General features: G+C 57.5%; 1 protein-coding gene across 5 annotated transcripts in view; it reads right to left on the bottom strand.

The window, feature by feature from the left end:
- The window catches only part of BAIAP2 (BAR/IMD domain containing adaptor protein 2), a 53,830-nt gene that overhangs the window by 14,830 nt on the left and 25,817 nt on the right, over nt 1–13,183 (bottom strand). For 2 of the 5 annotated variants that reach the window (XM_061560816.1, XM_061560814.1), the window contains exons 5-12: nt 12,541–12,612; nt 11,664–11,801; nt 7,049–7,201; nt 6,211–6,459; nt 5,555–5,738; nt 4,202–4,424; nt 2,490–2,555; nt 748–925 (exon numbers count right to left, since the gene is read on the bottom strand). In XM_061560816.1, coding sequence (XP_061416800.1) covers nt 748–925; nt 2,490–2,555; nt 4,202–4,424; nt 5,555–5,738; nt 6,211–6,459; nt 7,049–7,201; nt 11,664–11,801; nt 12,541–12,612 — 1,263 coding nt within the window. The remainder of the gene's footprint in view (nt 1–747; nt 926–2,489; nt 2,556–4,201; nt 4,425–5,554; nt 5,739–6,210; nt 6,460–7,048; nt 7,202–11,663; nt 11,802–12,540; nt 12,613–13,183) is intronic. The other 3 variants (XM_061560817.1, XM_061560818.1, XM_061560815.1) reach the window with 2 other exon arrangements.

Raw genomic sequence — 13,183 nt, 5'->3', positions numbered from 1 at the left:
CAACCTCGGAGAGGCCCAGTACTGGTTCAAGATAATCACCGACGACCATGAGTGGGAATCCATAGTACAGCACGATAACCGATAAAGCCTTAACAGACTTTTGAGGCAAGTGCTGTTAAGCGAGCACCTATGACGGCGGGCACAGCACATGAGGTGGTAGGTGGCCTTCGTCTCCCCAGTGGCGATGTTTACACACCGCATCAGGTACTCATTTGAGGCCGAGTTAACCAAGGGGAGGCCGAAGACCGGTTCGATAGTCATCACTGGGTGTTGGCCGTGAGCGGGAATCGAACTCGGGTCGCCGGTGCAGCGTGCAAACCTCTACAAGCGCCGTTAGCGAGGAACGCCATACAAACACACACACAAAGATAAAGACAAAGATCCCCCGTATAGCCTTAACAGACTGTAGGGGCAAGTGCTGTTAGCGAGCACCTATGAAGGCCGGAACGGTACACGAGGGGGTGGGTGGCCAGCACCACGCCCGACCGCCTTTGTCTCCCCAGTGGCGATGTTTACACACCGCACTGGGTACTCATTTCAGGCTGAGTCGACCTAGAGGAGGCCCAGGACCGGTTCAGATAATCGTTACTGGCGGTGTTGGCCATGAGCGGGAATCGAACCTGGGTCGCCAGGTTCATAGCGCAGCGCGCTGACCGCTGCATTACCGCTCCCCACACACACACGTACGGACACGCGCACACACACGCATGTACGCACGCAACACCCACACGCGAACGCAACTCCCACCTGCCCGTAGTCGGGAGTCGGGGGCTGGGAGATGTGCATGGGGGGCGGAGGGAGGGCGGCCCTCCCGTCCGGGTGCGAGTACACCGAGTCGTAGTCGGGGGGCGGCAGCACGATGCCCGCCCCACCCCCCTCCTTCTCCAGCAGATTCCCCATGCTCACGCTGCGCACCAGGCGAGAGCTGGGGGGCACGGGGGTGTTGGGGGAGGCGGGGGGGGGGCATGCAAGGGGTACGGGCGGGGAGCATGCGGGGGGGGGGCATGGGGGGGCACGGGCGGCATGCGGGGTGGGAACGTGCGAGGGATGTTGGGGGGGCACAGGAGGCATGTGGGGGATACGGGGGGGGGGTCCCGAGGGGGTTATTGTGGGGGGGGAGGGGGCACAGCCGGCATGCAGGTGCAGGGGGGGGGGCGCAAGGGAGCGATGTCAGCAGGGGGTGGGAGAGCAAGACCACCCCCCTTCACCCAGGATCCACCCCCCACTTCCCCTAAGCCCAAGGGGATCTCGCTCAGGGTGCCGATTCATAATGTTCACAATGGGCGTGTCGGACACACACAGAGCCGGCCGGGCACTGCTGGGACACGTGAGTCTCCACTGCTCGTGATGGCGATGAGCAGCAGCAGCACGAGAGCCGGTGGCTCGCTCGAGGAGAGGCTCGCGACAATTTTTTGGCAGAGTTTGGCGAAATTCCAGCTCTCCGAGAATCTACACAATCGGTTTGACGGGCGCGCCGCGAACACGCTCGGCGCCGAGCGGCGCAGGCGACGCCGTCCCCGACTCGGGGCGGACCGGACCGGTCTCGCCGCAGTGCGGTCACCCGGTGAGTCACACCTTGCACCGCCGCGTGCTCTTCGCACGAGGCGGTGTGCCCCGCTTAGCTGCGACGGTTCCGAACGGAGACCGGCTCGTGGAAGCCCGACGAAGGCTGCGATCAACTTCCTTCTCCTCGGCTTCCCCCCCCCCCTCGTCCACCCCAGCCATCAGTGCTGTCGACTTCCTGCCACCGTTCAAATCCAGGCTCAGCAGCCACCTCCTCTTTTCTGCTTGTGACCTGACTGCCCCCTCTCTCATATACTCGACCAGAGACCCATGGACTCGCAGAGACCTATGACCGTCTGTGTGTCTCTTTCCCACACTCGCATGAAGAGCCGCAGACGAGCATAGAGATCTACAAACGACTGCCTGTGTCTCGCTCCCCCCGAAAAATGAGGACAGCCGCGGCCATCTTGAGATGCGGTTCAATTCGGACGTGTAAATTTACGCTCGTTCAAATCGGTTACCGCTAAACGGGATGAAAAAGAAACCGGTAAAAACCGGTTAAGCCACAGGTAGAAATGAAAATGTCTGACGGGACCAAATCCCCCCTTCGTGACCTCCCTCCAGCAATGGTGCCAGCGAGCGAGCGAGCGAGCGAGCAAGCGAGCAAGCGAGCGGTTGCGGGGCTGCGCCTGTGCCACGTTTCACTGAGAAACGAGGGCGCGTCGTCGCAAGCACATGGTGATGTTTGTACGCCCTCGCACGCGCGCGTGTATCTGTGTGTGTGCGCGCGCCAATGGGCCCCCCCATTCGTCACCGAAATCCCAGCGGAATCGGTCACCGGATTTGGATCCGGACGTTCCGAGCTGGCGGCCGATTCTGACAACCGTCCAGCGGTCGCCCGGCCGTCATCTAACGGCCGTCGTGCAGAGACCCACGTGGCGCCGCGTCCGGATATCGCGCCGCAGGCTCCAAGCCGCCCCCCTCACCTCTGCTTGTCGTCGTCCGTAGAGCTCTCCATGGCGCGAGTGTACGAGTAGGGGAACCAGCCCTTCCTGCAGAGTCACGGGGGGAGGGGACACAGAGATAGAGAGACATGGGGGGGGGGGTGACACACAGGGAGAAACAGAGACACAGGGAAACAGCGAGACACGAGTAGACGGGGACATGGAGAGACGCAGAGAACAGAAACACGGGGAGACGCACGTTAGCGGTGCTGGCCAACAACACTCCAGGAGACGCTACCCCACGCTGCCTCTGTCACCGTCATGACTCACCAGCCCATCCCCAACCACTCACCCAGATCTCCCTGTCTACTGGGCCTCCCTCGAGGTTGACTCGGCCTTGAACGAGTAACTCGTGCGGTGCGTGGCACACCAACACTGGGGAGAACAAAGGCGGCCAGGCCACAATGCTGCAGGCCTTCATCCGTGCGCGCTCGCTCACGGCACTTGCCCCAGCAGTCTGCAGAGGCTATATGGGTTAACTTTGTCTTTTGCACACGAGCCTGTGACGCGCATGTGTGTGTGTGTGCGCGTGGTGCTGTTTGTGAACGTTACTAGGGAGAGGGCGACCCTGAGATAAACCCACAACCACCGCGCCACTCACACAGCCTCCAGCGCAAGGTGTGGCGCCTGTGTGTGTGTCTGTGTACAGGTATGTGAACGTTTGTGTGTGCGTGCGTTTGTGCCTGTGAGCGGGGAGCAGTGGTGCAGTGGTTAGCGCGCTGCGCTACGAACCCGGCGACCAGAGTTCGATTCCCACTCGCGGCCAACGTCAACGACAAATACCTGCACCCAGTACCGGGCCTCCGCTAGGTCGACTCGGCCTCAAATGAGTACCTAGTAACGAGCATAAACATCGCCACTAGAGGCACAAAAGTGGTTGGGCACGGTCATTTATTGGTGATGCTCACTAACAGCACTTGCCACGGACTGCCTTGATGAGGCTGCACGGGAGATTTTTGTCCAAATCTATCTCCAAACTTTGAAGAACCCCCAACACACATTGCCCACCACCCCCCAAAACAATAATCTCATTGCCAAGCAATAAGCCACGGTGTAGCCACAGAAACCCGATTGCAAAGCCACAGCCAACCATGGCACAACAATTTGATGCAGATTACGGGTCCAACAGACACAATGCTCATCACGGTCTGGCACTGATGGTTTTTGGGCACGTGCTTCAGTTGCAACGCCGGCGTTCAGTTAGCGTTCGTTCATTCATCATTTGGTGATTAAGAGGCCGTCAGGCCCGGCGACGCTGTCATTCGGCCGGCCGCTTGACTTAGAACGCATGTGTTTTCAAGTCCAAGTCAGGGTTCGGCTCGGCCCATCATCATCATCATAATAGTTATTCCACTAGGGCAGATAAATTAGGTAGAGCGGCCACTTTGTGCGTATGTATGTGTTCGTGTGTGTATGTCTGTGCATGTGTGTGTATGCGTGTGCGCTGCGCTGCGATCCCGGCCTCCACGAGGTCAACTCAGCCTCAAAATGGGGACCTGGAGCGGAGTCTAGTAAACATCGCCACTGGGGAGACAAAGGCGGCCGGGCGTGGCGTCGGCCACCCACCCCCTTCGTGTGTCGTGGCGACCTTCATAGGTGCTACTCGCTAACAGCACTTGCCCCGACGGCCTGCCAAGGCTACACGGGGGGACTTTGCATTTGTGCATGCGTGTGCGCGTGCATGCGTCTCTCACTGCGCCGTGCGCTCGTTGACGCCGTAGTGCCAGCCGTCGCGCGCCGCGGGCACCAGCAGCGCGATGCCGTCGCCCGCTTGGAACGAGAGCAGCGACGCGTCGCCCCGGGAGTCGTGCGCAAACGCCGCCACCACGCGCGGACGCTGCCCCGGCGCCGCCGTCACGCGGTTCAGCCCCGTCGACATCGACGTCGTGCGCGGGAACGGACCCGACGACGGGTCTGCTGGGGAGGGGGGGGCAGCAGGGAAGGGGGGATAGAAGTGGGCAGAAATGGATACGTGGTTGGAAGAGGGATGTTTGAATGCGGGCATGAAGGACTCAATGGAAGGGAGATGCAGGAATTAATTCATGGAGGGATAAATGAATGAATGTGAGGAGGGCAGGGGGAAAGTGGAGTGATGAATGAATAGAGGATGAATGAAATGAATGGAAGGAAAGAAGGGGGAAGAGAATTCAAGGAGGAGATGAAAGAATGGAGCGAGTCGAAAGAAAGAAGGGGTGAGTGAATTGGAGGCAGCGAGGAAGGAATAAACAGGCGGGAGGGGTGCAAGCAACAAGTGAGATGGGCGTCAGTGGGGAAGGGAAGGATTCAGAGGGAGGGAGGGAGGGAAGGATTCAGAGGGAGGGAGGGAGGGAAGGATTCAGAGGGAGGGAGGATATTTTAATGAGTCTTGAGTTACGAGGGCTCCACTGTGAGCTGATAATTAAACACGTTATTGACACAGGCCACAGGGAGGGGCTCAGAGCTGCTCTCCTTATTAATTTTTATTTGTGTGTATTTTTAAGCCGATTAGATGTACCCACTTACACACACAGCGCACCGACACACCAACCGACTCAACCACTCGCTTCACCCACCAACCCACTCAGTAACCCACAAACCCACCTCACTCACCACTTGGTAAACCACCAAACTGCTCACTCACTCAGTAACCCACAAACCCACCTCACTCACCACTTGGTAAACCACCAAACTGCTCACTCACTCAGTAACCCAAGCACTCACCCACACCCAACCACTTGCCCACGGCACTTACTCACCCACTCACAAATGCAGTCACAGAACCACTCAGTCATTCAGGAAACAAAGCACTCGCCAAACAATCCACGCGCCCACTCGCTCACTCGCTCACACAACCACCCCAGTAAGTATTCACTCACTCACTCACCAACCCACCCATTCACAAACTCACCCAAACTCACCACCCAACCACAGCACAGACGACAACTTTCATCTTCAGCAGAAGTAACCGCCTCAAGGTCAATCAAAGCTTCACTATCCCACCAAGCTCACTCGCTCGCTCAACTCACCCACTCTCCCCCACCTCCTCCCCACTCCCCACCCCTCCTCACCAGTGGTGAGCACGCTGGGGCGCTCAGTGATGTTCTTGCGTGACGGGAGAGTGTTGGCGTAGAAGTCGGGCGGCGGTTTGCTGAGCGGCGAGCGGGGTTTTTGCTCCGTGCCGTAGAATCCACCGTCGCCGCCGAATGGCGCCGGACCGCCCGGCCCGTCCAGTTTCAGCGGCTCCAGCTTCATCTGACGCGGCACAGGCGGGAGGACGATGACTGTCGGGGCGAGTGCTGGTCACGAGTGGGAATCGAACTCGGGTCGCCGGGTTCATCGCGCAGCGCGCTAACCACGACGCTTCCGTTCGACTACACTCACCTCACACTACGCAACAACAACAACAACCGCCGTTCGGCACTCCACGGCGCTTGTGCCAGGATAGGTGAACTTTGAGGCTGTCACGCGAAGTGTCAATGGCTCACTGATGGCAGGATGCCTTGCTCACCACGCTCGCTCACCACCCTCTTACACCACCCTCTTACACCACGCTCGCTCACCACGCACGCTCACCAACCTCTTACACCACGCTCGCCCACCACCCTCTTACACCACACTCGCCCACCACGCTCGCTCACCACCCTCTTACACCACGCTCGCCCACCACCCTCACGCTCACCACCCTCTTACACCACACTCACTCACCACGCACGCGCCTCCCCACCTCATGCTGCGATCGGCCGATGCCCTTGAGCGCCGCGAGCTCGGGGGGGATGTGCAGGGTGTTCTGCGTGGGCACGGGGTTGGAGATGTAGTCGTTGCCGCCGCCGCCACCGCCACCGCCGAGGCCGCCGGCGCGCAGGGCGCTGGCGTCCAGCGCGGAGACGGGCGCCAGCGCCGCGTCGGGGATCAGCATCACGTCGCTGCCCACCTCCAGCCACATCGGCAGCTTCTGCGAGATCAGATCGGACGCCTGTGCCGCGGGGAGACGGGGACACGGGGCACACGTTGGCACGGAGACACGTTGGCACGGAGACACGTGGACACGAGGGGATTAAGGGGCAAGGGGGGACGAAGAGGTGGTATCAGCACAGGCACACCGTCACGATGTGCCTGTGCAGAATGTTCTGGTGAGATGGAGAGAGTCATTGCGAGGAGAGGCACACCATGATGTCAAGGGGAGACGCACAGCAGTGAGTGCAAGGGAGTGTAGATACCATGTACTGTGCTGGCCTCCGTGAGGTGCTATCGAACAGCGCTCGCCCCAACAGTCTGTTAAGGCTATACGGGGGGGGGGGGGGGCGATCTTTGTCTTTGCGTGTGGATAAGGAAGTGGATGGCTGTGCGAATGAGTCAAGTCGGTGAGTGTGCAAATAACCGAATAGGTGAATCATTGAATGCATGTGGGGAAATCATTGAATGAAGCAGTGACCGAATGCTCAAATGACCGAGTGAAACAGGTGACCGAGTGAATGAACAAGCGAATGAGCGGGCAAGCGAACACACGAGCGAGCCAACGGGCGTGAGAAACGAATGAAAGACCGAACGAGCCGAGCGGGCACCTTGCTGTGGTAGGTGCTGAGCGCTTGTGCCATGAGGCACTGGCGCTCGATGAAGTAGCAGTAGCGGCGCCGCTCCTCCAGCAGCACGGAGCGGTAGCCGTCCGCCACGAGACTGTTGACCTCCTGCTGCTTTGCCGCCACCAGGTCCGCCACCTGCACGCAAAGGCAAAGGTTGCCCCGCTTTGGTGCCATCGCTCGAAGTGGCGAAGGCTCGCCGCCCGCAGGTCAACGGGACAGACCCACGTGCCATGGGGGTTGACCAACTGAGACGACTGGCAGATGGCACCACCTGTGCTCCCCACCGTGCCAACTCGCTGCGTCCGAGCCGCCCGGCGCTTCGCTCGTTGCTGCGAGCGTCACTCCTCCGCCCTCCGCCTTTGCTGAAAGCTAATTTCTTAATAACTGCTTTTTGTGTTTAGTTTGTTGTCACTCCCCTCTCCCGCACCTCCGATTAGCACGGTTGACTACGTACGATGCGAAAGAAGTTCAACATACATAGAACCACCCAGTAGCATCCTTCACGAGCCTCCTCCAAGGAGGCCAATCTTGACACCGCCGGTAGCAGTCATTGGCAAGTCCCATCTCTTTTCGAGCCAGCGCCACGTTGGCGCGAGAACGCACGCTCAGGCGTGCCCGCCCGTCCACGTGGCTCCTTGTCTCAGCCCCGGGCACACAAAGACTGGATTAGCGCGCCCCCATTGCCGGCGAGTAGGAGGCGGCGACGGCACCGCAGGGAAATATTTAGCGTTGGAAAGCGATCGGCGATTGCCGAGACAATAAAATGGCGACACAGCGCACCCCACTGGCACGCCCCAGCCAGGAGCGGGGGGGGGGGTTCCTCCAGCGATACCAGATTAAACACGCTCGCTACGTGCCGGCATCGAGGATTACGAGTAAGAAATAAATGGATTAAAAAGAAAATTCTAAAGGAGAGTCCCGTCATTGTCGCGTACAGAGATGTATATCCGGAGTCACAGCCACGGATTGCTCAGGCAGCCTGCGGGCACGTTTCTTAAACCGCCCCCCCAACTACCTGCCCCCTCCCCCCCGCCTCTGTCCACCTGCCAATTGAAACGGGTTCACCGCGGTGAAGTCGACCGGAGGTTGCCACGTGTGCGGTGCGGTAAATCATGGGTTACTCACCCCCCCCCCCCCCGCCTCTTCCAAAACGTCAGGCCAGCATGGAAGAGTAGGCCAAAAATTCCCTCTAGGGAGGAGGAAGCTTTGCTCCAGGTTCCGCCTAGCCGGGAGGCACCTTCCGCCACTGTGGCAAGGCGTTAACCATCTCGCTTGGTATGTAGGTGGTCATGGGTTCGATCCCAACCCTGACACCTGCTGCTGTATATTTGGAGTTTGCGATGTCTCTCGCTCTCTCTCTCCCCGTGGTCGCGCGGATTTTTCTCCAGGTCCTCCAGTTTGTTTCCCTCCACATTTCGAACCAACGTCACGCGTTTGGATTGTTTGGCTGCTATAAATTTCCACGTGATGAGAAGCCATTTCGTTGAGCTATCTTGTGCGGCCGGGTCTCCTCTGAAAAAGAGCTACGTAGCTCAGTGCGCCTTACCTGGGTAAAATAAAAAAAATAGTTCATAGTTTTAGTCCAGTGGGGCGGGGGGTGAGAGCAAGCGAATTGCAGGGATGTGCCTTTATCGTTAGCACTGAGCGTGGAGAGCTCCACCCACGGATTCTCTCCACCCCCCCCCCCCCACGGATTCCCTGCCCATAAAGGAACGTTTGTTTTTCACGGCGAGACAAACACTCGCTGCCCACATCATCGCTAGTGTCAAACAGCGAACCCTGAATCATCGTCACCACCACCACCACCGCGAGCTCGTACGGGGGCGAATTCGTCACCTCCACACGGACAATAAAACTTCAAGGGGTTTGTCCGTACGGCCAAACAACACTTAACCACCGTCATTCAGAAAACACACCCACGGTGTCTCAAGCACAGTCCCCTGTGCATAAGCACTTTGCAAAGGGTGGAACTCCAACACGGGTCACATGCCCTCCCCCCCCCCACTGTCCCTCACCCTCCATTCCTCCCCCCCTCCTTTGAACTGACAAAGGTGCAGCAGATTACAAGATTACCCAACTCACTTTGGGTTTCAAGGGGGGGATTACAAGACTCGTTCGTTTCTGCACTTCTCGCCAATGTCAACCGTTGCTACTTGCATCACACCATTATTGTGAAGCCCGCACGCATGGGGCTACTGGCGGTCCCCTGCTGGCCTGTAGTGTGCCCCCCCCCCCAACAACAACAATACTAACCCCATTGTCGTGCTGTCAATGATGGCAGTGATTACGATGATTAATACCGATAATAATGATGATGATGACAACGATTATGAAGATGATCAGTCTCATGGCGATGATGGTGACAATGATAATATAGTTGATGACAACGGTGATCAGTGATTGGGGCTGATCAACATCCCTGTTCACAGGCAGTCTTCCGACTCAGTGAAGCTTACCTGGCTATAATAAAAGCCATTGCTATCGGACGACGATTATGGTTTCAAACGTGTGGCGGCCCTCACACACCGGTGATGTCTCATCGGGTGAAAGTGCTCCCCCTCTGAAGAACGACTGCCGTGGGTAAAAGGGCTGGTGGTAAAGGCGCGGCCCCCGCATTTGCCTGGCTCTCGTCCCTGCTGCTAGAAGGCCCTCCCCCACTGGAGCGAGCGCCCATCTTGAGCGCCGCGTCCATCGCGAGATAACGGGGAAAAAAATTACTTCGGACATCCGCAGCTAGCGGCGCACCACCCTGTGCGCACTAGACGATGTCGCAGGATCGCGCCTCGTGCGCGGCCACTTCAACCACTCCGGGTACACACCTTTAACGTCGTCATCGTCATCATCATTAAATCATCATGCAGACTCCGGTCATCCTCGCAGCGGCTTTTGGCTAGCCATCGAAACAAAGTCGGTCACCGCATCGCACGCGTTCAAATGTGCTTCTGCAGCCGTCTGGAACACTCCTTCATTCCGATATAGGGAATCATCTAGATTGAAAACTCATTTCTTTAGAACTGTTTTTGTGTTTAGTTTGTTGTCCTTCCCCCGCACCTCCGATTAGCGCGGTTGGCTACATACGGTATGAAAGACTTTTAACGATATGCATCATCATCATCTTCGCCGTGATCTATCCACTGCTGAATCAAGGCCTCAACCAGCAGTGGAATCTTGACTACTACTGCTACCGCTGCTGCTACTGTCCGTCTCCCTGCCAGCTCACAACCCACGCGAGCAGCAGCAGCAGCAGCAGCGTGAAGCCGTGGGCTGTGGAGGCTCGGGCCTGACACTCGATTAATAATTCAACTGAACTCGCCCCCAGCCTTCTTGCCCCCCCCCCCGCCCACCCCTCCCACACCCGCCCCGTACCCCTCCCTGCCAGTCCCTCCCACACTGCCCACCGACCCAGCCCCTTTCAGTCAGGGGTAGAGGAAACACACCTTGTCGGACACCAACAGTGGTCGTCCTAACAAGTAAGGAGACACGAGGCGCGTCTAGGTTCATTAACAATCTCAAAATCAATAAAAAGACAAATTTGTATCACGCGGTCGATTACTGGGGCCCCGATAAGACACGGCAGCCGCATCCCCATCCTGTCGCCACGAAGGCGGGAAAGCCCCCCCCCCCAAACCCCCCCCACCCCCCCTCCAAACCTCCCTCCCCCCCAGCTACTAGTCACGAGGTTGCCGACTACACCAGATGACGTCACAAAACCCTGCCCGTCACCTCCCGTCCAGCGGCACACGTGGGAGGAGAGAAGTTTTCAAATAAATAAAAATCTCCCAACTCTTCTCGTGTTATCCGATTATTCGGATAATCAGTCCAGTCCTGCATCTCTATGTAAAAATCAGCTCAAGCCTCCGGTAAACCACGTGACTTGTGTGTGATCACGCCCACTCGGAATCGCTCTCCTCTCCTCCGCGCAAGTTCACGTCCACTCGCTCTCCCTTCCTCCTCTCTTCTCCCTCTCGTCACCCCCCCATCATCCCCTACACCTCGGCCCGGTCATTCCTTCTCCCCCTCCCGTTTCCTGCCCGGCACTCCTTCCTTCTTCCTGCTGCTCATCTTGAGCCGCGCCCTCTTTGTCAGTCTTGGGCGCCACGGTGGCGAGATGTTAACTCCCTCGCCTGGTATAGATGAGGTCGTGGGCTCCATCGTGACCCCGACACCACCAATGAATTTGGGGAGTGCGTGTCTCTCTATGTGGTAGAGTGGATTTTTTCTCCGGGTCCTCCCATTCTTCCTATCCCCATTTAGAATCATCACGCGTTCAGGGTTTTTGGCTGCTGTGCATTGCCGCGCGATAAGCCGCTTCGTTGAGCTATCATTTGTGATGACCGGGTCGCTTCTGAAAAAGAGCCATGCAGCTCAGCGAGGCCTTACCTGGTTGGTAACAAACAGGGGACTCCTGTCCCGGCATCCCTTCCCCATTCCTTTCTCCGTTTCCCATTCATAGCATCCTTGACGCTGCTCCCCCTTCCCCATGGCCGGGCCACTTGAAAGAAGTTTTCATCAAATATGGGGATTATAGCCCGTGGGGTGAGGGGTCAGGAAGAGGGTGGGGGTCGTTCGCTCGCTGGCTCCTCCGGCCCCCGCTCACCTGCGCCTCCTTCTCGTTGTACTTGCTCGGGTTCTTGGAGCCCTGGCTCTTCCTGCGCAGCTTCTTCAGCTCCGTCGTGTTCCTGTCGAGGACGTCACACTTCGCCTTGTGCTCCCCCTGGTACTTGCGCAGGGCCGACTGCAGGGCGAGAGGGAGCGGGTGAGGGGCACGCGGGTGGAAGAGCGACGAGTGGGCGAGCGTTGGAACGGATGGGCGAATGGTCGAGCGAGTGCGCGAGCGTATGAAAAGCTGGGTGAGCAATTAAGTGATCAACAGCGGGGAGATAACCAGGTGGATGAGCGAGTGAGTGGATGGGGAGCGGTGGGGAGCAGTGGGGAACCCTGCACTACAAACCCATCTACACGAGTTAGATTCCTGCTCACAGCCAACACCAGTGGCGATTATCTGAATCGGTTCTGTGCCTCCCCGAGGTCGACTCAGCCTCAAAGGAGTACCTGATGTGGTGTGTAAACATCGCCACTGGGGAGACAAAGGTGGCCGAGCGTGGTGCTGGCCACCCACCGACTCTTGTGCCGTGCTCGCTAACAGCACTTGGCCCAACAGTCTATTAATGTGAAACGGGGATCTTTGTCTTTCGGCGTGAGCGCACGACTAACAGAAATATTGCGAGTGACCAGGCAAGCAGTTTGGGGAAACATTCGATTAGGTGTGCGAGCGAGTGGCTGAAGGAAATAACTGGGGAGGGAGCGAGCGAGTCGGTGAGCGAACACATTGGTAAGTTGGCGATCAGGAGGGCGAGTGGGTGGGCGGGCAAACGGTGCGAGGGCGAGCTGGGAAGCCAAGTGAACGGCTGAACGGGTGAACATGCGAGCAGGTGGGTCACGAGGTAACGGGAGGTCGTAAGGGCCATACTGACCGGCAGAAACTTGATGTCAGACTCGAGCTTCTGCTCCATGTCGGAGAGAATGTCTGTCCGGAATGACTTGAGCTGGACAAAACAACCAGATCATCATCACCACCGACACCATCGTCAACATTGTCAACGTCATCGTTACCATAATCACCACCGACACCATCGTCAACATCATCAATGTCATCATTACCATAATCACCACCGACACCATCGTTAACATTGTCAACGTCATCGTTACCATAATCACCACCGACACCATCGTCAACATTGTCAACGTCATCGTTACCATAATCACCACCGACACCATCGTTAACATTGTCAACGTCATCGTTACCATAATCACCACCGACACCATCGTCAACATTGTCAATGTCATCGTTACCATAATCACCACCGACACCATCGTCAACATTGTCAATGTCATCGTTACCATAATCATGGTCATCGTCTTGTCATGGTCATCGTCCGATAGCAATGGTTTTTATTATAGCCAGGTAAGCTTCACCAAGTCCTAAGACTCCTTGTGAACTGGGATGTTGATCAGCCCCAATCATTGATCACCGTTGTCATCAGCTATATTATCATTGTTACCACCATCGCCATGAGACTGATAATCTTTACAATCGTTGTCATCATCATCATTATC

The sequence above is a fragment of the Lethenteron reissneri genome, chromosome 26, assembly GCF_015708825.2.
Source record: "Lethenteron reissneri isolate LAM-NWPU_2019-01 chromosome 26, ASM1570882v1, whole genome shotgun sequence".
Classification (NCBI taxonomy): domain Eukaryota; kingdom Metazoa; phylum Chordata; class Hyperoartia; order Petromyzontiformes; family Petromyzontidae; genus Lethenteron; species Lethenteron reissneri.
This window is presented reverse-complemented; position numbering and strand designations above follow the sequence as displayed.